The following is a 25,455-nucleotide window of genomic DNA, read 5'->3' on the forward strand; positions in this document are numbered from 1 at the left end:
ACTTTAGAGTGAGTACTAAGCCTGAAAAGCTGACTGGCTTAAAAAGAGAGAGTTTCAGCAGCGAGAATAAGCTTCCTCGAGCTATGTTTCATTTTTAAAAAAAACAAATTAAGCAGGGGTTCTCAAACTGTAGTCCATGGACTACCAATGGTCTGTGAGCTTCATGCTGGTAGTCAGCGACATGTCTACCTACAAGATTCCTATTGACTTTTAATTGTATTTTATGGCTTCTTTTGTTTCATATGTTGCATTTTCAAATTGTAATGCAATAAAATGCAATGGAGAAACCAAAGAAGCTATAAAAAAAGACAAAAATCACACCGCATCTAGCACAGCCCATTACAATTGCAGAAAAATCCTTAAGTAGTCGGCCAAGAACCTCGGGAATTTTCAAATGGTCTGGGGGAGGGTTAGGAATCGCACATCTAAAGGCTTGTTAAACTCTTGCAGAATTGAGGCTGGGAGAGATGCTTATGTGATCTCTCGTGTTTCTAATTTGTTTTTCAGATACCTAAACCATTAGTGAGAGTAGGAAGAAAAGTCCATTTGAAACAGATAATTAAGCCCAGTTATTGGAGCAGAGCAATGAGAATGCATGCGCCCAGTGTGCATTTGCATACTGGGAAACAGCATTAACTAGGACTGCTGGACATTTTCAGATGCTCATGTACTTTCAAATTATATTCTTGTAATGTGGGAATTAATGGCAGGAGAACAAGAGTGGATTTTGCGAGCCCTTATAATTGCTAAGAGATGTATACTTCGAACTTGGAAGGATAAACACTCACTGTCCATTATACAGTGGTCTATGGACCTCACTGCCCTGGCTACATTTGTATATGTTTCTTCTAGACATCAATTTCATGTGAATGCCTGTTTGGACATCTGGAGGGCTTATACTAAGTTAAGATGGATGCTGTGATGATTATAGCATCCTTAATGTGAGCTGATGGTTTATTATTATATATTATTTTCCTTTTCTTTGCTCCAGTTTTTTTCAATAACCCTTTCCCCTTTCCCCCCTTTTTGTTAAATTTGCAAATAAACAATAATAATAAACTATGGCTGTGTGAACCCCCCCCCCCACTTCGGGGCCCAATTTGGTGCTTCAGATTGGGCTGTTGTTCTGTTCAGATTGCTTCAGCACGTGGGGGGGGCAGAGTGTTGCCTCAGACCCTGAATCTGAAGCAATATTCAGGAAACTGAAGCTTGAGTCTTCCCATTGACTTGCATTGGGAAACCAGAATAGCTATAACCTTTTTTCCCCACATAGGTGCATGGAATCTGGAGACATCATAGCTCCTTCTATTCTAGCCAGCTTTAAAGTTTGCATTTTTAAAAAAATAAATATTGTGAAAAGTAAAATGAAAATGTAAAAAAGTAATATAATAGCCTACCAGTCAGTAGTGAGAGAATTATAGCCTAGGTAGGTAGGTACTGTTAGCAAAGTCACTTAAATAATGCAGATGGGGGCTGTAGAGAAAAGTCCTAACAACATTTTACTAAGAAAACTGAATGACAGTCTAGAGTTTGTGGAGAAAGGAACAGAGATTTTGCCTGATGAATTTTCATGAGGACTTTTAAAAAACCTTTTTGCAAACTGATGTGGAAATGTAGAACTGAACTGGAAAAAATGAGAATCTGAGAGAAATCAATATTGACAGATCCTTCCCTATCCACATCATAGTTTGTTAAGGGTGCTGGGAAATGCAGCTCTGTGCGGGGTAATTGACATTTCCCAGGAGTCTTTGGGGGAAGTCACGTGCTTGAAATGTGTGAATGTGACCCATGTGAGGTTTTGTTTTGGTTCCTTAGAAGTATAGGTTTGGTCAGCTGCTAATCTTGTGTGTTTCTTTATATGATTGTGACTAGAAAACTATGCCCAAAAGTTCAATAACCAAAAGTCAAAATGCAGTTAAAAGAATTAGCTGCCATTTCTTGCCATGCCCAAATTATTTATATCTCATCCTCGATGTTCCTCATCTGTAAAATAGGAGTATTAAAGGATTGCCTTTGACCAGGCCTTTTGTGTAGCTCAGCTGGACTATTCTGGGATTGTGTTTAGACTTTCGATTGGTAGTAACCCAGCCTATCTGAAGGAGTGGCTCCAGCATCATCAGGGATGCCGCTCAACAAGATCAGCCTCAAAAGACCTTCTCTCTATCCCACCAGTCAAAACAGCTAGAATGGTGAGGACTAGAGAAAGGGCTTTTTCAATTGTAGTCCCCACCCCGTGGAACTCCCTTCCAAATGATCTCCGCCAGGCCCCCTCTACAATGAGTTTCCACCGGGCCGTGAAGACCTGGCTCTTCAGGCAGGCCTTTGGGGTGGGCTAGATTTTAACATCATTGCTTTTAGATTTTAATGTTATTGTATTGATGTGTCATTTTGTGCTATTTTGCTTATTTTGTACTTCGCCCAGAGTGACTGGTTAGCCAGCCAGATGGGCGGCTAAAAACCCCAATAAATAAATACATAGTAACTGGTGTTAGCAAAGTCACTTAAATAAAGCTGAGGGAGTCCAGAGAAAAATGTCCTAACAACACTTTACTGAGCAAATAGAATGGACATAGTGTGAAATTTATTTCACTGACTCTCTCTCATGGAGGAAGCATATTGAGTCCACGAAGTTAGCCGCTTTCAGATCCAGCTGATCATTACTCAATTTCTACCGCTCGGCAGGGGGTAATCTAGCCACACCTGCACTGAAAATATTAAGCAAGATATTAGCCATGATACTATATGGAGCCCCGATTTGGGGCTGGGAGAACCCATTATTAGATCAGTTAGAGATAGTCCAGAACAAATTTTTGAAAAAACTTTTGTTCTTACCCTCATCCACCCCAGCAGCGATGTTACGCGCAGAGGTAGGTCTTCCCTCCATTAGAGCCCGGATCCATCTTGCCCTATTAAACTATTGGAAGGTTGGCACACAAACTTCTTCAAGACCTACCTTAAAAATAAGTGCTGAAAAAGCCTTATCGGACAAGTTCTGGTCTGCACAGTTGACAAGGATCTGCCAACTATACCACATTGATCATCTTGTCCTAGTAGACCCCTCCAATAAGTTTTGCCTTAAGGAGGCCATTTTCAATCACAGCGCCCGGTTAGACAGGCTAGCAATAATAAATTCTAAATTTTGTAAGTGGTATGGTTCTTTCAAACTTGATCACCGCAAAGCAAAGTACTTGGACCAACTTACATCAGTGAAATTGCGACATGCTTTCACTTTTTTAAGGTTCCAGACAATGCCTACTGCGTATCTGGTCGGCCGGTATAAAGGGATTCCCCGGGCCCAGAGATTATGCATTTGTGGGGCCCCTGAGGTGGAAGATCTTCCCCACTACTTGTTGAAATGCCCCCTTTACAATCACCCCCGGGCCAAATTTTTGGATGAGTTTTTGACACGGGCCCCAGAGCAGTTAGCATCTCCCATTGGTTTCCTTTTGTCGGATATGGATCCAAGGATCACACATCAGGTGGCTCTATTTGCTCTTGCATCTATGAAACTCCAAGCGAAATTCCAAGCTAATCCTGTGCAAGTTGGATAGATATATATAGGTTTTTAATGTTGACCGTTGATTTTTGGGTTAATTTAACTGTATTTTTAATGTCTTTTTAATGTATTTGTATGAATTAGTCCGTCCTTTATTGTTTGAATCCTCTGTTAAGGCCTACGGCCAAACAGTAAATAAATGAACTGAACTGAGCTTATTTTGTATTTCACCCAGAGTGACTGGTTAGCCAGCCAGATGGGCGACTAAAAAACCCAATAAATAAATACATAGTAACTGGTGTTAGCAAAGTCACTTAAATAAAGCTGATGGAGTCCAGAGAAAAACGTCCTAACAACACTTTACTGAGCAAATAGAATGGACACAGTGTGAAATTTGCAGAGAAAGGAACAGAGCGAGGTTTGGTCTTTCTGTTCAGGCCCTGTGAATGTGTACAAAAATTAGATCCACTCCTCATTTAAAGGCGAGCCCACCCAATTTCCACTTTCTGAAATAATCAATTCTGACTTATGGGGACCCTATGAAGAGGGTTTTCATGGTAAACGGTATTCAGAGGAGGTTTACCATTGCCTCCCTCTGAGGCTGAGAGGCAGTGACTGGCCCAAGGTCACTCTGTGAGCTTTGTGGCTGTGTGGGGATTCGAACCCTGGTCTCCCAGGTTGTAGTTCAACACTCTAACCACTATGCCACACTGGCTCTTCTGAAATAATACACAACTTAAAATACACAGCCATCCTTCGAAATTCACCCTTCTCCAGATTTGGCAAGTGCAGTTCTCCAGCCAAGCAATGCGTACAAAAATACGTACACTAGGTATAGTGTGCATAACAAGGCATACCTTCATGAAAATAGCATACGCAGATGCCTTGTATTTGGGGAAATTGCTTTGTTCTGCAATGTTGCATCCAACGTGTATATGTTAGGAGAAATTTGCACTCAAATGCTGCTAAATTTTCATGAGGGCCATTTTCTAAAGAAGTGCGGAGAACTGAATTTAAGATTGGAAAAATGGGAAACAGAGAGAAACCAAAACTGGCAGATTTGCCCATCCCTATGTGGAGGAACAGCAGTGCTTTTGGTACTAAGGTTCTGATAGAAGGCTCAGGACCATGTTACTTGGAGACTGGCTTATCCCTTATATATTCAGCAGGTCACTGTTCTGCAGGAAAGCTTCTCCATAAAGGGGCTTTCAGTGTGGCTGCACCTCTTCTGTGGAACAGCATCCCTCTTGAGATAAGATAGGCACCCACTATTTGTACTTTCTGGAAACAATTGAAGACATTTTTTTTGTTTCAACAAGCTTTTTCAGCTGGATAAAAAGGTCTCTGCCTTTGGTGTTCATTTTGTATTGCTTTTCTAAGCCTATTTTCTGTTGGGTTTTGTACCATTTAAAAATAATTTTCTTTTTTTATCACTGTAAATTGCCTTCAAACATATATGTGAAAGGTAATGAATGAATTAGTATGACAGTGGAACCAATGACCTAGGGAGGTGGTGGGCTCTCCAGTGCTGGAGACCTTCAAGAGGCAGCTGAACAGCCACCTATTGGGAATGCTTTAACTTGGATTCCTGCATTGAGCAGCGGGTTGGACTCAGTGGCCTTATAGGCTCCTTCCAAGTCTACATTTCTGTGACTTATAGAACCATAGAATAGTAGAGTTGGAAGGGGCCTATAAGGCCATCAAGTCCAACCCCCTGCTCAATGCAGGAATCCAAATAAAAGCATTCCCAACAGATGGCTGTCCAGCTGCCTCTTGAAGGCCTCCAGTGTTGGAGAGCCCACTACCCCTCTAGGTAATTGGTTCCATTGTCGTATGGCTCTAACAGTTAGGAAGTTTTTTCCTGATGTTCAATCGAAATCTGGCTTCCTGCAACTTGTCCCCATTATTCTGTGTCCTGCACTCTGGGACGATTGAGAAGAGATCCCGGCCCTCCTCTGTGTGACAACCTTTCATGTACTTGAAGAGTGCTGTCATATCTCCCCTCAGTCTTCTCTTCTCCAGGCTAAACATGCCCAGTTCTTTCAGTCTGTCCTCATAGGGGTTTGTTTCCAGTCCTCTGATAATTCTTGTTGCCCTCCTCTGAACCTGTTCCAGTTTGTCTGCATCCTTCTTGAAGTGCAGAGACCAGAACTGGACACAGTATTCAAGCTGAGGCCTAACCAGTGCTGAATAGAGGGGGACTAATACTTCACGTGATTTGGAAACTATACTTCTGTTAATGAAGCCTAATATATCATTTGCCTTTTTTGCAGCCACATCATACTGTTGGCTCATATTCAGCTTGTAATCAATGACAATTCCAAGATCCTTCTCGCATGTCGTATTGCTGAGCCATGTATCTCCCATCTTATAATTGTGCATTTGGTTTCTTTTAAGTGTAGAACTTTGCATTTATCCCTGTTGAATTTCATTCTGCTGTTTTCAGCCCAATGCTCCAGCCTATCAAGGTCCCTTTGAATTTTGTTTCTGCCTTCCACAGTATTAGCTGTGCTCCCCAATTTTGTATCATCTGCAGAATTCTATTATAAGACTACTAACCCTGACGGCTATGTTCTGCCTCCACTGGTGGATGCAGCATGCTTCTGAATACCAGTTGCTGGAAACTGCAGGAGGGGAGAGTGCTCCTGCACTCAGGTCCTGCTTGTGGGCTTCCCATGGGCATCTGATTGACCACTGTGAAAACTGGATGCTGGACTTACAGGCCCCTTCCATTAGGGTTGCCATATTGCCCGGTTAGCCAGGTTTTACTCAGATTATAGTGCCTGCTTAGCCCATTTGGTGGTCCAGATCTTCTGGGCAGGTGCCCAGCTGCATAGACTGGAGAGGAGAAAAGAAGAGAGGTGTGTGGGGAGGGCAAGGTGGGCAGTGCTCAGGGCCAGCACCAGCCTGCCCTGGGCCCCGCTGCACGCATGCACCCACACACATTCCACCTACCTACCTCTCCCTTGACATAATGCTGGTCACACTGTGGGTGCAACCCTGCCATCAACCAAGATGGGAGCAGGGCATCAGCCCCTTATGAAAACCTTGGCTGCCATCTTGGTTGATAGCAGGGTTGCACCCATAGAGCAGCCAGCATTTATGTCAAGGGAGAGGTAAGTTGAGCATGCAGATGGGCATTGCGGGCCTGTGCAGTTGGGTGTGTGTGTGCCTGGGAGCTCCCTTTCGCAATCCATGGGAGGGTCAGGAGCCCGGATTTGTGGGAGTGGAATATGGCAACCCTATCTTCCCTATCTACTATTCTCTGATTCTCTGATTCTTACACTGGTCTATGACCATAATAAAGCAATCTATCTATCTATCTATCTGTCTGTCTGTCTGTCTGTCTGTCTATCCATCTGATCCTATGAATGGGCAAGTTCATTTGGCTGGCGCTTCTCCCACACCCAAATAGTCTTTTGTTGTTGTTGTTACTTTACACCTTTCTCTAAAATGGGAAGCCCAACTCATTCTTGCGTCCTGTCCCTCCACAACCAAGTCCCATCCAAAGGCTTTGGCTACATTCAGACGGCACTTTATTCTGTCTTCCTGATGCTTCTTTACCTGTTAAGTTTTGCAGTTTATGTGATCTTTCACACAATGTGAAAAACACTACTGGAATTCTAGTGGAATCCAGCAGATGTAGAGTGCTCATTTCCATGTTGTTTCCAGGAAAAAAAATCTGTTTGCAACCCTGGAAACACAGAATAGCAGGGAAGTTTAGCATTGTACGTTTCCCACAGGTTTAATGGATGACACCCCCACTGTGCACATAACAAACTTTTGGGTGGTATGAGGACATTGAGCTTGTCAAGGATTATCAATACCTTGGCACAATCTTTAACCAATATGGAGACAATAGTCACGAAATCAGAAGAAGGCTATGACTGGGGACGGCAGCTGTGAGAGAACTAGAAAAGGTCCTCAAATGCAAAGATGTATCACTGAACACTAAAGTCATGATTATTCAGACCATGGTATTCCCGATCTCTATGTATGGATGTGAAAGTTGGACAGTGAAAAAGGCAGATAAGAGAAAAATCAACTCATTTGAAATGTAATGTTGGAGGAGAGCCTTGTGCATACCATGGGCCACAAAAAAGACCAATAATTGGGTGTTGGAACAAGCTAAACCAGAATTATCACTAGAAGCTAAAATTATGAAACTGAGGTTATGATACTTTGGACACATAATGAGAAGACATGATTCACTAGAAAAGACAATAATGCTGGGAAAAACAGAAGGGAGTATTAGAAGAGGAAGACCAAACAAGAGATGGATTGATTCCATAAAGGAAGCCACAGACCTGAACTTACAAGATCTGAACAGAGTGGTTTGTAACAGATGCTGTTGGAGGTTGCTGATTCATAGGGTCACCATAAGTCATAATCAACTTGAAGGCACATAACAACAACAACAATTTTGGCATACCGCAGAGTGAATCATGGGGGAACAGAAGCATAGAAAGAAAGGGTGGGAGGGTTTGTTGTTGTGTCACACCACGCCCACTGACATGAATGAAATTTAGTGCAACATGCCAATATGTCAGTGGAAAAGCCACAGTTCCATACTGCAACAGGTAAATGTAAACGTACTGCCTTCAAGTAAAAGGAATGTTAGAAATCAGGACAGGAGGGCTAGCACTATAATCAGGAAAATGAATGCAATAAAGCCCTTGTTGGTTTCTTCTTTTCTGAAAGTTGAGTGGCTTTTCCTGTTGTCTTCATTCTCGCTCGTAATCACGAGTAATGGAGCTGTTAAGAGTCTGGCACCTCTAACGTTATTATCATCCTGAAATTAATTGTTTCAGCTTAGGGTAGTTATCATGCTACAATTTAAAAAGGTGAAATTGAATCCTTAAATAGCAAATCACGACGCACTGCAGCGTGCCTCGAAATCGAGTTTGAGAGGGCCATCTGTCTCTGTAAAGTTCTTGTCATTTCCGTGGTCTTATTAGTGAAATCTGCAGCATAAAATAAATTCCATTGTGTATAGTGAGGGGAGAGAGGAGACCCCTCTTCAGTGGTAGTAGGTGATTTTTAGACTCTAGACCAGTGGTTCCCAAACTGTTTTTACCCTATGATGTGTTACTGTTATGTGCCTCCAAGTCGATTACGACTTATGGCGACCCTATGAATCAGTGACCTCCAAGAGCATCTGTTGTAAACCACCCTGTTCAGATCTTGTAAGTTCAGGTCTGTGGTTTCCTTTATGGAATCAATCTATCTCTTGTTTGGCCTTCCTCTTTTTCTACTCCCTTCTGTTTTTCTCAGTATTATGTCTTTTCAAGTGTTTCATGTCTTCTCATTATGTGTCCAAAGTATCATAACCTCAGTTTCATCATTTTACTTCTAGTGATAGTTCTGGTTTAGTTTGATCTAACACCCAATTATTTGTGTTTTTTTTCGTGGTCCATGTTATGGACCATGGTCCAGTATCCTCATTGTCAACTTTAAAGTTACATAAATCTTCTGTTGTCATTACTTTAGTCTCCTTGATGTTCAGTTGTAGTCCTGCTTTTGTGCTTTCCTCTTTATCTTTCCACATTATTCTTTTCAAATCATTACTGGTTTCTGCTAGTAGTATGGTATCGTCTGCATATCTTCAATTATTGATATTTCTCCCTCCAATTTTCACACCTCCTTCTTCTTGGTCCAATCCCACTTTCCATATGATATGTTCTGCGTATAGATTAATGAAATAGGGGGATAAAATACACCCCTGTCTCATACCCTGTCGGAAGGCAGAGCTGGGGTCCCAATCCCGGGGAGCTGGATCCTGGAGAGTTGGGAGAAGAGTATTCGGATGGATGGCAGAGGGAAGGGGGAGGAACTTCCCCCCTTTGGAGCGAAGACGAAACAGAGGAACTGCCAGTGATAAGGTCGCTTAGCAATGGGGAGCCTGAGCCCTCCCTGGACATTCTCATGCCTCCCCCTCTTTCAGGCTCAGAGCAAGAGGGGGAAGAGGGAGGGCTGCTCACAGCCGAAAAGCAGGGAGGTAGTTTACCATCAGCCCCTCCCCTATCCCCCATCCTGGAATTGGAAACTTCAGAAGAGGAGGGGGTGATGCTTCCCCCCTCACCGCGCACATGCAGACAGCTGAAAAGATAGGAGAGAAGGGGGGGAAGGCAGGCAGTACCTGAGGGGCCGTTAAGGAGGAGCGAAAGATTGCGCGCCCGTTTGGCCCCTTCTTAAAGAACAGGCGGGAAGAAGTCCCTTGCTCTGTCAACTTTCTCCCAATGCCGCAGGACCTGTATCCCTGTATTGATTCATGAGAAAACGCAGTCTTTGTTTGGACATTACCCTAATAAAACACGAATTAACTACAATCGTTGGTCTGGTTCCTGAGTCACATCCTGGGCCTGACACACCCTGTCCGATGGGGAACCAATCGGTTTCTCCATATTCTGTCCTTACTGTAGCCTCTTGTACAGAGTATAGGTTGCACATCAGGACAATCAGATGCTGTGGCACCCCCATTTCTTTTAAAGTATTCCGTAGTTTTTCATGATCTACACAGTCAAAGGCTTTGCTATAAAAGGCTTTGCTATAATCTGTAAAGCACAGAGGGATTTCCTTCTGAAATTCCTTAGTCCGTTCCATTATCTAACCTATGTTTGTGATATGGTCTCTGGTGCCTCTTCCCTTTCTAAATTGCTGAGAGTCTTGGCAGATCACAACAGGTTTTTTTCTGCCCGTTGTAGCAATTATATTGCACTGTGCTAAATGCTGTATGATTTTTAATTGCATATTTATTGCTTTATTAATTGCCTTTCTAAATATTGCATTTCATTCTATTCCATAGAATTCAAAATACAATATAAGAATTATTTATATTTTTTCTTAAAGTTATATCCTGCCCTTCCTCTCAAAGGAGCCCAGGGCAGCAAACACACAAAATGATTAAAAGCATCTAAAAACAAGTCCAAGATAGAAGTTGTACATAATATGGGTAAGATAGCTAAAATTACATACAATTACCACCCTCTAAAAGAGAGGATCTCCTTCACTTTATTTGATTCTCAGTGTCATGGGCTGTAAGGGAAAATATTTTGCTGATATCTTAAAGAAGAGCTCTGATTTGCCTGATTTATAGAAGAGTTTTTGTTGTAATAATAATCTCACTTTAAAGTAGTTATAACACTTTAAGCAGTTCTCCTAATTTATTGTAATTTGCATGGTTGTGTTCAGCAAAGTCCTACCCTACATATAGAAGACCCATTAAAATTAATGAACCTAAGTTAGTCAATGTCAGTGGGTGTTTGAATAGAACTACCACTGAATATCACCCATCTCCAAATCCCTCTGTTGGGGATTTTCTAGCTCTGGATTTCCTGAGCTGATGACCTTCAACCCCCTCCCCTCCAACTCCATGGTTCTGTGCGGTAGAATCAACAGACCATATGCTCCAATTGGGCAGCGAATCAGAAACTAGGTCTTAGCTTAAAAGAATTTGAGGTTTCTAGGATTGCTTCACTAAAATAATTGAAAATGTTGTGTTTATTTCCCGACTTCTCTTCTAGGACTCCAGCTATGATAGGCTGTTCTTTTGTGGTGAACCGGAAGTTCTTTGGAGAAATCGGACTTCTTGATCCAGGAATGGATGTTTATGGTGGAGAGAACATAGAGCTTGGAATTAAGGTTGGTGAAATTCTTGCAAGTACCTGATGGAAGATAAGAGCCTGTAATGATGAAATCCTTCTGTTGCTTCCTCTTGTGCCATCTATCTGGAAGTATCCTCCTTATCCAATGTTCTCTGTCCACTAGCACAAGAGCCTTTGTGTTAGTGGATGGCAGAGTTTAAATGTTGCACAACAAAGGAATACATTGCAACAGTTGTGCTAGAGGAAGCTTCTTGCATAACAATTGATCCTTGTTGTGCAGCAGCTGATTCTTGTTGTGCAATCAGTTCCAAAACTCTATTTGGGTAATGTTCTTGTTTTTTCCATTGTGCAATAGCATTCCACCAGTGCAACAAGTATACCACTAAGTGACTTTACTTAGCATTATATTGGATGCAACCCTATGTGTTTTGTGCCATCTTGCATGAAATTGTAAGATCTTTAACAAAAAGAAATAGTAACTTTCACTCTTGGGTTCTCAGGAAATTTCTCAGTAAAGACTTAGAAATCTAAAGTATTTCAAGCTAGTTTGGGAGACTGATTCAAAGGTGAACCATTTCAAATGAGGGAATTCTCATATCAACTTGAAAACAGAACTATTTCCCCTAACCTTGGAAAATAACAGAGGCCCCATCTGCTCTATTCATTTAAAGCAGTATCATGCCACTTTAAAGAGTCATGGCTTCCCCCAAAGAATCCTGGGAATGTTTGTTAAGGGTGCTGAGAGTTGTGAGGAGACCCCTATTCCCCTCACAGAGCTACAATTCTCAGGGTGGTTTAACCATCAATCACTCTTCTCAGGGAATTCTGGGAATTGTACCTCTGTGTGGGGAATAAGGATCTCACAACTCTCAGTACCCTTAACAAACAACAGTTCCCAGGATTCTTTGGGGAATGCTACTGATTAAATGTATAGTGCAGATGGGACCTCAGTTTATGCCATCCCAGTTATGAGTCAAATCAGACCCAACCAATTTAATCTATAGCCAGAAGATTAACATTTCAAATTCTGCTTATACGATTAAACAAATGCAATTTTTGTTAAATTTAGAATTGGTTCTGCCACCCTTACTGATGGCTTAAGACAATCAGCAAAAGTGCTGGAGCCAGATCAACATGGAAATGTTAAAAGGAGAATTAATTGCCTGAAAACTGCCTGGAGAACAAAGGCATATCTCATCTGTACTAGCAACATGGCAGAAAACATAAATAGCACATGATTCTGCAGATGAGTTTTCTATTTCGTCTGTAGTGCTTGCAGCGCTTTTTAATACTTCCTCCCCCCAGCCAGCAGCAGTGAATCTAATTTTATTATATTCATAGATAACACCTTTTTGTCCAGGTGCATATGAAGCAACAATGAAGATCTGTTATCGATTTTATGACACAGTGATGTGTAGAGTATGAATGTATGACTTTCCATTGAGTCGTAGTTTTAATGGGGTCATGATCAGAAATGAACACATTCCACTCTGTGGTTATTGCGGTCCTACTTTGCAATTCCAAATATACAGACCTTGAAATAGGTCATGTGGGGTATTATGAGGAAGCTGTCAGATCATTAGTCTATCCAACCCAGTATTGGCTGTTCTGACTGACAGCACCTTTCCAGGGTTTCAGACAGGAGCCTTTCTTTAACCTTCATCCTAACTATATATAAAAAAATCACACTTGCCTGACTTGGGGGTATATTTGGACCCCAATGAGATTTCCAATGGGGAAGGATGGGGTTGCTTTGTACCCCAGAGACCTCTTTTTTTGACACCACAAGTGTACTTGACACTACCAAAGCACCCAGAAGTCAGGATGAAGGTTACCCTTCCTAGAGACACCAGGAATTGAACGTGAGACATTTCTGCATGCAGAAAATGTCTTCTGATGGTGTCTATGAAAGATCCATTCATAGAGGATAAGGCTACTCACCATGATGGCTGTGGCCTACCTCCACTTTTCGAGGCAGTGTCCTTCTGAATATCAGTTGCTGGAAACAGCAGGAGGGGAGAGTTGCTGTTGTGCTCAGACCCTGCTTACACTGTGCAAAAAGGTTGCTGAAGTAGATGGGCTCCTGGCCTGATCCAGCAGGCTGTTCTTACGCTCTCATGCTCTGCGTGTGATGGTGTACTCTCTACTTTCACATAGTTCAGATTGTATTTTGTAGCCCATACATGCTCATAGAATGCATGGATGGGGCTGTGCAGGGCATCTAGTCCAACCCTTTGTTTAATGTAGACAGTCCAGAACTAGAACATCCCCAACAGATGCCTGTCCGACCTCTGCTTGAGACCTCCGATGAAGGATTCCAAAGGGGTTCCACCCTCCTTTCTAGGTAAGAGCAGAGCTTGGAAAAGTTACTTTCTTTGAACTACAACTCCCATCAGCCCCAGCCAGCATGGCCACTGGATTGGGCTGATGTGAGTTGTAGTTCAAAGAATGTAGCTTTTCCAAGCTCTGGGTAAGAGGTTCCATTGTCTGAAAATGTGTTCCTTTCATTGAAAAGGTGTGGTATATGTGCTTGGATGTTGAGTGTTAACTGAGCTAAGGCAGATTCATAAATGAATCATCAGTGTGGGATACATAAGAAACTGGCACTGATACAAAGTGTGAAGCTCAGTTTGTGTGTGTGTCCAGTTTTGTTTGTGTGTGTGTGTGCTTTGGTAAGTGTGCAGTGTCTGATAGAGAATTTGTGCAGCTGGAAGATCTGCTTCAAAAAAAACAAACCCTGCCCTTCCATGCACACCTTTACAGGTCTTCTTTTCAGCAAGTTGGGCAAAATAACTCTTGCATTCAGACTGAAAACAAGACAGTACAAAGCATCTTTCATGTATGTAGAACAACAACAACAACAACAACAACAACAATAATAATAATAAATATCATCACTAGGGAGCATGGTGATGCTGTACATATAATGGCATAAACTCATAATATAGGTTAACAAGGCATCTATTTCAACTGACAAATTAATGCCCAAACCCTAAAATGAAGGATCCTAATCACTTTGCTATCATGATGGATGTAGGGATATTTTCCAAATGAAGGCAAAATATAATGCATTGTATTCAGCTAAGTTCTAGTCAGACTAGACCCACTGAAGTTAATGAACCTAAGTTAGTTCTGTCCAGTGGGTCTGCTCTGAGTAGGACTAGCATTGAATACCACCCATTGCGTTTGTTTTCAGTTTTACTTGCAGCAGGGGTGGGGAACCGGATGTGATTGCTGGGCCAGATCCTTATCCCACCCCCATGGGCCAAAGGTCAGCAGGGATGGTCACCTGTCAATCACCTGGCATCACAAAGTCAACAGGTGAAGTGCTTTTGCCCATGTGGATGATCAGTTAATCACTGGGGCTTTCAAAGCACTGCACACAGAATTATGCAAGCCCAAAAAGCCAGCAGATGGTTGGGACTTGCAAAACGTACTATGGAGGGCATTACAGATCATAGAATCATAGAATAGTAGAATTAAAAGGGGCCTGTAAGGCCATCAAGTCCAACCCCCTGCTCAATGCAGGAATCCAAATCAAAGCATGCCAATCAGCTGATCAGACATTCCTGCAAACTTCCTTTGGCCCAGCTGTGATTTTTAATTTCTTCTACATCTGACTTTATTTATTTATTTAATTTATTAGTTGCTTTTCTTCATAAAAATGAACCCAAAGTGACTTTCAATACAAAGATTAAAACCAATGTAAAACTAGCACAACTAAAAAGTAAAAAATAACAACAACCCCAAAACCACAATACATGGATAAGACAGTGGAACAACCCACCCCCAGAAAGAAGCCACAATGTCAAAAGCCCTCCAAAAACCCTCCAAAATAAAGAGGAGGAGAGGAATGTTTTTGCCTGGCTCCTAAAGATAGATTATGATGGCACCAGGTGTGGCTCTCTGGGGAGAGTGTTCCATAAGTGTGGGGGGCAGTACTGAGAAGGCCCGTTCTCATGTCGTCATTCTTTGTACCTCCCTTGGAGGGGGCACACAAAGAAGGGCATCAGATGCTGAATGCAGGATCCAGATTGGGTCACATGGTTGAGACCCTGAGCAACAGAAGGCTTTGTAGTTCAAAACCAGCACTTTGAATTGAGCCCTGGAAACTAATTGGTAGCCAAAAATGGTGTTATGTGCTCAGTGAGCAACCTGGCTGCTGAATTCTGCACCAGCTGCAGATTCTGAATTGTCTTCAAAGGCAGGCCCACATATAACATATTGCAGTAATCTAGCCTGTTAGACATTATATATAACACTAAAGGAAGCCACAGACCTGAACTTACAAGATCTGAACAGGGTGGTTCATGACAGATGCTGTTGGACGTCACTGATTCATAGGGTCACCATTAGTTGTGGTCAACTTGAAGGCACATAACAACAACAAGGTGTAGGGCAGGTGAGAATAGTGCTTTCAAGGAGTGAAGCTTGAAAGACCAAAGCTTTGGATCCACACGAGCCAAAGCCATCTTGTTTTCTCATCATGCTGCTGAAAGTCAGAGGGGAGGACCTATACCAGTACTGAAGCTAGCGGTGAGATTTTCCCCTCCCAATGGGAAAAATAAAACACAGAAAAGAGGAAATATGCTGTCTGCCACGGTCACATTGAACTGGCAGGGCTTGGTGTAGCACATAGGTTTATAAGAAGGCAGTGTTTTCCATTCTCTCCTGTGTTCTTGGTGTGCAGCACTGTTTCTCTCCTGCTGCAGTTTGCCTTTTGCCAAAAACTGCATGACAAAACTATGCAATTTACATTATACTATCATTATGGTATTCCACCCCATTCATTTCAGCACAAAGGAAATACAATGCAAAACGGCAGGAAAGTAATCAAATACCTGAAAGACTGTTTTATCCCTTATATACCCAGTTGGTCACTGCACTCTGCAGGTGAGAGTGCAGATACCATCTTATCAGGAGGTCTGTTTTGTACAAAATAGGAAGCTAATTTTTAGTGTAGTGGCATCGGCCCTTTGGAATTTCCTACCCTTAAATATTAGGCAGGCTGTTATCTTTTTGGCGCCTATTGAAGACCTTCCTCTTTCAACAAGCCTTTTAAGTAGAGACCTTATCCCAGTCTGTGTCTGTGTTGGAATTGTTTTTTAATGTTTTTAAACCTTTTCTTTTCTGTTTTAAATATATTTTTAAAGTTTTTAAAAAATGTTTTTAATGTCTTGTTTTAATATATTTTAAAGTCTGTTTTCATGATGTCTTAAAGTGTTTTTAGTGCTTTTGTCTGCCGTCCTTGGGTTCCTACTGGGAGGAAGGGAGGGATATTAATCAATCAGTCAATCAATTAATGAAATTAAATACTTTTTGGTCTGAAAGCAACAAAAGAATTTGCCCATTTGATTTCAGTCCCATACATGGGACAAAAAAGCAAACACTGGCAATTTCTGCCTCCAGTCTTGTTTTCATCACAATTTTGTCACAATTTTGTCAATTATCTGCAGTGGAGCCACCACTACAGAATCTTTGCTCCCTCCCCACTCCACTAAAGGGTTGCAGCCTATATTGGCTTAAGAAATCTTGAATTGGATTTAAGCTATTAACTGTGTTGAGTTGCTATCCAGAGGAATTATGTTTTGATAGAGATGATGTCTCTGTTCAAGAGGCAATCAGAGTCTACCAGAGTGATTGTCCATGGCAGGAATTAGCACACTGGAATGATAAGAAAATTGAACTGAAAGCCTTCTTTGAGCAGCCCTTTTTTGTGGGACAAAGACCCTTCTTTTCAAAGAAGTGCTCTCTATATCATTCCTCAAGGAAAGGAAATAGAAAGCAAAGTGACCCTTTTTAGCTGAAAGTGGAAATCATAGCAGCAATACTAATAACATTCAGCCAGGAAATATTGCATGGAGGATTAAAGGAACAGTGAAATCTTGACTGTTTCATATCTTCAAGGCAGATGGTGTCCATCACAAAATGTTTCTGCATATCTCACTGCAATGTGGGTCAAACCAAGCCAGGCTGTCTGTATGCCAAATGTTGAGACAGCCTATGGCAGTTTGTGTGTTGGACCTCTGCACATTTCAAAATGGGTGGTTCATTCCAGTCTATAGTGGACATTTTTAACTAAATGTTATCATCATCTTTTAATTACTTATTCAGTAATTAAATGAAGAAATATCTAAATTCCAATACAATTAATCTCCCATGTCTTACCATGTTATCACTTTTTATGATTAATACATTTCAGAAATGGCTCTCATGGTATCATTATGTGGTCCACTGAAAATGTATTCTTTACTTTGTAAAGTGAATGTGATTCAGTCCAGTATTTTTACTGTAGGCAGTGTGATTTAAAAAAAAAAAGATCATGTGATGAATTGGAGGATACTTCAGTTGCTGCTATTGATTTTCCATCCACACTAACCATTTAACTATATTCCAGTTGCCCACACCCAGTGCTTTTTTTGTTTTGGTTAAAAAAAAGAGGCGCTGGACAAAAGTACTGTGGGTACCAGCACAAAATGGTTGTGATGGGCAGCCAGAAGAGAGGTGTGAGTACCATCGCAAAAAAAGCTCTACCCATACCTGTCTCCAGCAGTGAGGGCCAAACTCTCTCTAGTAGAGAGCAGAGATCCTTCAGCAGAGATTTCAGTAGAGATCCTTCGCACACCGACCAAATGCATGATTGCTCTGTGCACTGGGGCAGAACTGTCCTCACCCACACATTCTTTTAACACATGGCATGATCATCTAAAATCATGGAGGGGGGGCTTGTCTGCAAACACCTTTATTTTTAAAACCAAATTTCAAAACCATTCTCCTGTCTCCAGGAGTACAAATCATTAGTGCATCAGACTTGGCCAAAACACAAATTTTGAAATGCATCTGGCCAATTTGGGAGGGGGGATCTGGGCTTGGGCTGTGCCAGGTCAAGACAGCAGTCTGGGAGTGTCAGGGGGTGGGGCATCTGGTTGGAAGATCACAGGGGTCTGCAGACAAGTGTGCTCCCTGCAGGGAACGCGCTAGAGAATCATCTGCTCAACAACTGTGAATGAAGGATACAATCCTGCCAGCTGCCGGCTTCTCAGAAGGCTTCCCTATGGGGAAGGTTCTTGCAGAGGAGTGTTCCGGAGGATCGAATCCCCTTCCCTGCCTGGACTCAGTCGAGACGGGGGAGGAACGAAATGCTGCATCTCCTCCCCCCTCCCAATGTTTAATTAGGGTGTTAAAAACACTAATTAAATATTAGCTCCATCCCCAAATGCAGTGGGTGGTCCTCCAGTTGGCACTATCTGGGGCCCAGGTTGGAGGAGTGTGTGTGCAAAGCCAAGCCCCAGATCCTTCTAAAACGGGAGATACTGGGGACCACAAAAGGGCCTCTTGTGATTCAAGCAGTGTTTCCAAAGAGAATCAAAGAGACTGGACCTCAGCACAGATGTTACTTTGGTGCCTCTCAAGGTGGGTGGGCAAGGTACAGCTGTACTGATAAAAGCAACTGGACTGAATGTTGTTAAAATCTCAAATGTGGCCTTGAAAGGGCGAGAAAGGGTGGGTTGTGTACAATGTCAGTCTTGCTCCGAGTAGACCCTTTGACATTAATGAACGTAAGTAACATAGACTCAATAATTTCAATGGGTCTGCTCTGAGTAGGTTAGTTGAATACAACCAAATACACTTAGTACTTAGTACTAGCTTCCCAATATATATATATATATAGTGACCACTGTGGCCAAGCTGTGTATAATGTCAGTCACTGGCATATTTCTTTATAGTCCCCATTAGGGGTGCTTTGGCATTTGAATGGCTGCCTGCTTTGTTGGGGTGGTACAACCCCAGTCTTCTAGGCTTATTGTTGGGCTTATTGCCCAACAACGCCCCCTCCCCAAAAAGGTACAATTTAAACATTGCATCATTATTTCCAAGGGTTTGCATTCCATATGAAGAGCTGAAATAGAAAAGTTAATCCCTCTTTCCCTGACAAGATAATTAAAACCAGCCCATCTTCTTTTCCTTTGTCCAAAATCTTGGCTGCTTCCTGACATAGTTTTCCTCTCTGGTTATTCTTGCAAATGCCATGAACTTTAGCCAATTCCTAGACTTGCATTTTTGCCACGGATGCTGTGCTCAGAGCTGTCATTCTGTTCCTCATGTTAAGGCACTGAGACCCTTTGCTTATTTCATAGAATCATAGAATAGTAGAGTTGGAATGGGTCTATAAAGCCATCCAATCCGACCCCTTGATACATGCAGGAATCCAAGTTATTGTTATTTAGCCAAAACAGCACCATAGCCAAACCTTGTGTGGTGAGGGGGGCTCAAGCAGTGAGGAATAAGTATAGGACAACAAATTAATGCAGGCCTGCCAATCCATTTAAAGTGAGTTGATTTATTGAATTTTGCTAGATTAAAATGTAGGGTTTTATCAAATGTGATATTAAGGGCTCTCAGTTATCATAGTGACTTTGTAATTGGCCCAAAGTTTGAAAAGGGGAATCATTTTCCTTCTTAGTGAGGGAAATGCTGTCTGAGTAAAATAGTTAAGAGTGTTAATCAAAGACTCATTTACTGGGGTTCCTCAGTTGCCAAATGTTTTTTGCCTGGGACTGAGCAGGAATATGGCCTCATAGTAGCTCACTGCTTGTCTTCATTGATGGGCAGCAGCTCTCTGGGGTTGTTTGTTGTTGTTGTTATGTGCCTCCAAGTCGACTACGACTTATGGAGACTCTATGAATCAGTGACCTCCAAGAGCATCTGTCATGAACCACCCTGTTCAGATCTTGTAAGTTCAGGTGTGTGGCTTCCTTTATGGACTCAATCCATCTCTTGTTTGGCCTTCCTCTTTTTCTACTCCCTTCCGTTTTTCCCAGCATTCTTGTCTTTTCTAGTGAATCGTGTCTTCTCATTAGGTGTCCAAAGTATGATAACCTCAGTTTCATCATTTTAGCTTCTAGTGATAGTTCTGGTTTAATTTGTTCTAACACCCAATTATTGGTCTTTTTCACAGTCCATGGTCTCCGCAAAGCTCTCCTCCAACACCACATTTCAAAGGAGTTGATTTTCCTCTTCTCCACTTTTTTCAGTGCCCAACTTTCACATCCATACATAGAGATAGGGAATACCATGGTCTGAATGATCCTGACTTTGGTGTTCAGTGATACATCTTTGCATTTGAGGACCTTTTCTAGTTCTCTCATAGCTGCCCTCCCCAGTCCTAGCCTTCTTCTGACTTTTTGACTATTGTCTCCTTTTTGGTTAATGATTGTGCCAAGGTAACGTATTGTGCAACTCCACCTAGAGGGAGGGATGCAAGAAGGCATCATTTTCTCCTTTGCCGTGTATTTGTCACATGTAGCACTCTTCGCATTCTGCCGCAGTTCACCTTCTGCCAAAAATGGTGCTATTTGTCTCGCTGCCCGCTGTGGTAGAATTATGAAACTTAAGTAATTAACTATGTAAATTACCTAAGTTACATTGGCATTATGTTATCCCATTCATTTCAGTGCAGAGGAAATGCAGTGCAAATAGGGAGAAACGGAACCCCTTGCAAACTGAAAGCCCGGTGAATACCATGGTATGCGCTGGATGGATTTCCGTTCCAGTCATGGGACAAATAAGTGAACATTGGCCATTTTCACTCTCATTTCTGTTTTTGTCTGACATCCGTGCTCACAGCCTGAACATCAGAAACACGGGAAATGATTAGACTTTAGAACCAGTCTTGTAACACAAGAAACACCGAGAAGTGGAATAACTGATAACAAGTGTGAAATGTAAGAAAACAGATCCAGCACGGCATGGAGAAAACCACCTTCCTAGATAATTCTGTGGCTATACTTCCAGTTATTCCGATTGTGTCTTGCTCTCCGTTCCCCATCCTTCTAATCATGCCTGGTAATTTTCAGCTTTAAATACAGCATTCACGGCATTCTCATCATCAGAGCTGATAGAATGGCAGCATGTGAACCTTGAGTCTGTAGAAAATTAGATTGGAGCCTGGGATTTAAGTCTTCTTTTCTTTCCACTCGGTTAAGTGTGAGCAGAAATTGAGCTGCCATCTGCATGCCAGGAAACGGGAAAACACAATCCTAACCCTTTAATTGAATTCTTACTTGCTAGGAGTACTTTCATTCAGCTGAAAATTGGAGGTCTCCTTTTGCTTCATCACGCTGAGGCCCCCTGGCAAGAGGCTCATGGCCAGAGCTGGATTGGGGGAGTTTCATCTCAAGATGTGGGCTTTCCCCACTTCCATTCATTATGTGAATTATTTCATTCATAATGTGATGCCCTCCAACTCCCATGAGCTGCTGTCTTGTGCCCCAGTGATCACTTACACCACAGCTGCTATTACTTTTGTTGAGGCATCAGAGAAGATGCAAGCATCCTTGTTCAGGGCAGCTATGAGTGAGATGGAGACATAGTTGCATGGAGATTTGGACTTCCTGGAGGATTTTTCAGAAACTTCCCCACATTTTCCACTCTTGCTATTTGTTGGCGAACAGTGGAGTGTCTCCAAGGAAAATATTCTTAGTAGGAATTTCTACTGTATGGTAACGGGCGCAGCCAATCCTATTGGCTAGGGCAGGCAGTGAGATGCCACATGCAGAAGCTCCCAGGTTCAGTCCTCAACATCTCCAGATAAGTCTGGGAGAGATCCCTGCGCAAAACCCTGGAGAGCCACTGCTAGTTAAGGCTGGAGTCATCTGCAGGAGATGAAGTAGAGGACTCTGAACCAGAAGAGGAAAGGCATGCAGGCTCAGCCCCCAAACCTCACCGCCATCCTTGGAGGACTCCATTGCAAAAGGCCTACTGGGATCAGAGGCTCTGTTACTCCACCACAGTAGGAGACTACTGGAGCCAGTTGAGCCTTTAACTGCATTCCACTGCAGGCAGGGCTAAAAATGGAAATGCATCTGTTGTCACCGTTGATTGCTGAATCAATATCAGGACTCTGCAGTCCTATAGCAGGGCCTGGAGCCTCGCTGTAGAGTGGGCAGACTCTCAGGATGTCTTTCCCAAGCAGAAGTAGGGCATGAGCAGGGCTGGCGCCAGGTGTGACTGGGCCCTTGAGCCTGCCCCGGGCCCCCTGCTCCCAGCCCCCCCTACAAACCGTGCAGGCCACTCCACCTACCTCTTCTCTCATTCTGTGAATGCCCTACATGCTGGGTGTGGAGGTTGCTGCCATCATCCAAGATGGTGGTGGAGGCTTCTCTAAGGGGCTCATACCCCTCTGCCATCTTCATTGATGGCACGCATGCGCACTACGCTGCATGCACATACATGCCTGCCATCAACCAAGATGGCAGCAGGGGCATCAGCCCCTTAGAGAAGCCTCTGCTGCCATCTTGGTTGATGGCAGCTGTGCATGCAGCGTGCAGGGCATTCACAGAAAGGGAGGAGAGGTAGGTGGGGCAGACGAGCTCCGCAGGCCCTCATGGTCTGTAGGGGGGGCTGGGAGCTCAGTCTCTGTGGTCTGCAGCAAGGTCGGGAGTTGAACCTGCTGAGAATCGCCAAAGGGGAGCGCTACTCCCACACCCTAAGGAGGGGCCCTTGGCTAGGGCCTGACCTCGCTGCCCTTTGGCGCCAGCCCTGGGCATGAGCCTCTTGAGCCAACGGTGGTATGCAGCTGGCTACAGACCTCAGGTGATGATGATAGAATGCAGTGTCTGGTGTGGGGATTTTGTTCCTTTGGTTTGGTACCTAACTGCATTCTGTCAGAGTAGGGAGGGGTAGCTTGTTGCTGCCATCTGCAAGTTCTGTTCTGTAACCGATTGCTTTTCTTCTGCCATCCCTGCCCATGTTTTGAATGCGTCCGGGGATGAGTCATCCCCATGCAGACCAAACAAGTCAAATAATTCTGATTCAGGCCACATCTGCACTTCAAGCACTGTGCTACCACTTTGAACAGTCATGGCTTCTCCCAAAGAATCCTGGGAACTGTAGCTTGTTAAAAGGTGCTGACAGTTGTTAGGAGATCCCCGGTTCGCTTCACAGAGCTACAAGCCCCAGAGTGGTTTAACAGTCAATCCATCTTCCCAGGGATTGCAGTTCCTTAAAAGGAGACGAAGGGTCAGGACTCTTAATAAACTACACTTCCCAGGATTATGTGGGGGAGAGCTGTGACTAGTGTTTTAAATGAATAATGCACATGTGGCCTTAGTCAGTGAAGTGTTCACTTTTAAACCATTTTACTGATGCTCAAGAAAATTACAATATGGTTTTTTAAAAGGGGATATGATGCAAGCATGTTTGTGCAAGCTCAAATCAGCATGCATAGATTCTTGAATGAAATCGAAATGTAAGTAGTCCAACATGATGTTCATTGCATTATCCCCATGTTATCTCATTTGTTTTTCACCCTAGGAGAGCACTCCATACGGTCCCTGGTGTCCCTCAAATAGATCTCCTGTTGCTTCTATTGCCATTCCACTATATGAAACCAAACCATTTTATCATAAAATCATCACCCAAACTGGCTTTTCTTGTTGCACGTGTTGGTTTCCTTAGTCTCTGCAATAAAGCTGTTTGCCATATGTATCCATACCATTCTTGAAGTGTGCCTCCTTCCACAGATTTCCAGGTCTTGGCAATTACTTGCCTTCCGCTGCACACAAAATCATTAGCAATGGTATACACCTTCTACATGTTTATTGGTTTTCAAGAAAAAAATCATTTGAAATGCGGTGTTGGAGGAGAGCTTTGCGGATACCATGGACTGCGAAAAAGACAAATAATTGGGTGTTAGAACAAAATAAACCAGAACTGTCACTAGAAGTTAAAATGATGAAAGTGAGGTTATCATATTTTGGACACGTAATGAGAAGACGTAATTCGCTAGAAAATACAATAATGCTGGGAAAAATGGAAGGGAGTAGAAAAAGAGGAAGGTCGAATAAGAGATGGATTGATTCCATAAAGGAAGCCACAGACCTGAACGTACAAGATCTGAACAGGGTGGTTCATGACTGATGCTCTTGGAGGTCACTGATTCACAGAGTCGCCATAAGTCTTAATCGACCTGAAGGCACATAACACGCACACAATACAGTGCGGTTCCTCGTTCTCAGACTTTTACAGTAAACTCTTTCATATGTGCTCCTAAAACATTGTCCTTACTGCACTAAATATAGGAACTTAAGTAGCTGCCTTATAGCCAAACAGACTCAATTGGTCCATTGGTATTACCAACACTGACTAGCAGCAGCACTCCATGGTTTCAGGCACGGATCTTCTCCCAGCCCTAACTGGAGGTGCCGGGGATTGAACCTGGGACCTTCTGCATGCAAAGCAGGTACTCTGCCACTGAGCTATAGCCCTTCCCCACAAAATAAAGGCATATATTGTTACTGCCATTGCAGGTGAGCTTCGTAGCTGAGTTGAGATTTGAACCCTAATCTTCTGGGTCCTAGTCCAATGCACTAATAGCCGTGAGCATTTGCAGGGTTTCATTTGTTGCAGGCATTCTCTTGGAACATGCACACCCCTTCATCCTGATCGTTATTTTGCCCACACTTAATGGACAATTATGAGAAAAAGTATTTCTCCAGCATGCATAGTTGGGGTTAGTGAGTAGAAATGTTGAGATATCTCACTTGCTGGAAGAGACAGCTGGTGTACTTGGCAAGCGCAAGTGAAAATGCTTAAAATATGCATGCTTTTGTGCTCTCTCCCCCTCAAACACCTTTTTTTCAATATTAGGCAAAATTTGTTTCATAAATAAATCCATAAATACAGAGAGAGACCTTTATATTTTACTGGTTTTATTTAAAAAGCTGTAAAATCTTAATGAACTGATGCAAAGCAGAAAATCCTTCACCGTAGGCCCAGCTATTTATAGTAGCACAGGAGCGTTCCTGTCATTAAGGTGAGTAGCGAAAGCAAAGTTTCATCATTATAAGCCTCAAAATTCTATAGCTTCTGTTGGGTCGGTAGCTTGAAACTTGGCATGCATGATCTACCTGATGAGTTCTACAAAAGTGACAAATTCCAAAAAGACGCACTAAACATTGCCACAGATACACCCAGACCTACCCTGAAACCCCCACAATGCCCACACTGAGACGCCTTCTATGCGTTCTGTCCAATCCTTCCAGCATGCACATATCCCCTGAATGCCAGAAGCTCCCACCTCACGATGACACAGCTCCACACTGAAAAGATACACACCTTGCCTCATGCGCACACACTAAAAACACCCCTACACTTTGCCCCCTCTTGAACTCCCAAGAGGTTTTAAAATTGCAGATTGATGCAGAAACAGGATGGAACAGAGTTATCAATGAATATGTGTGACATAGACTGTCAATAGTCTCATTCATCCATTCCTAAATTCTGGGAGTGGAAGCGGGGTGGGGGGAAATGATGGCTTTATTTTGTCCTTGGCCTTTTTGGGAGAGGAAAAGG

General features: G+C 42.8%; 1 protein-coding gene across 2 annotated transcripts in view; it reads left to right on the forward strand.

Annotated features, from left to right (window-relative positions):
• The window catches only part of GALNT17 (polypeptide N-acetylgalactosaminyltransferase 17), a 187,867-nt gene that overhangs the window by 144,314 nt on the left and 18,098 nt on the right, over positions 1-25,455 (forward strand). For both annotated transcript variants that reach the window (XM_061605097.1, XM_061605096.1), the window contains one exon: positions 11,020-11,137. In XM_061605097.1, coding sequence (XP_061461081.1) covers positions 11,020-11,137 — 118 coding nt within the window. The remainder of the gene's footprint in view (positions 1-11,019; positions 11,138-25,455) is intronic.

This window comes from Rhineura floridana, chromosome 21, assembly GCF_030035675.1.
Source record: "Rhineura floridana isolate rRhiFlo1 chromosome 21, rRhiFlo1.hap2, whole genome shotgun sequence".
In the NCBI taxonomy this organism is placed as follows: domain Eukaryota; kingdom Metazoa; phylum Chordata; class Lepidosauria; order Squamata; family Rhineuridae; genus Rhineura; species Rhineura floridana.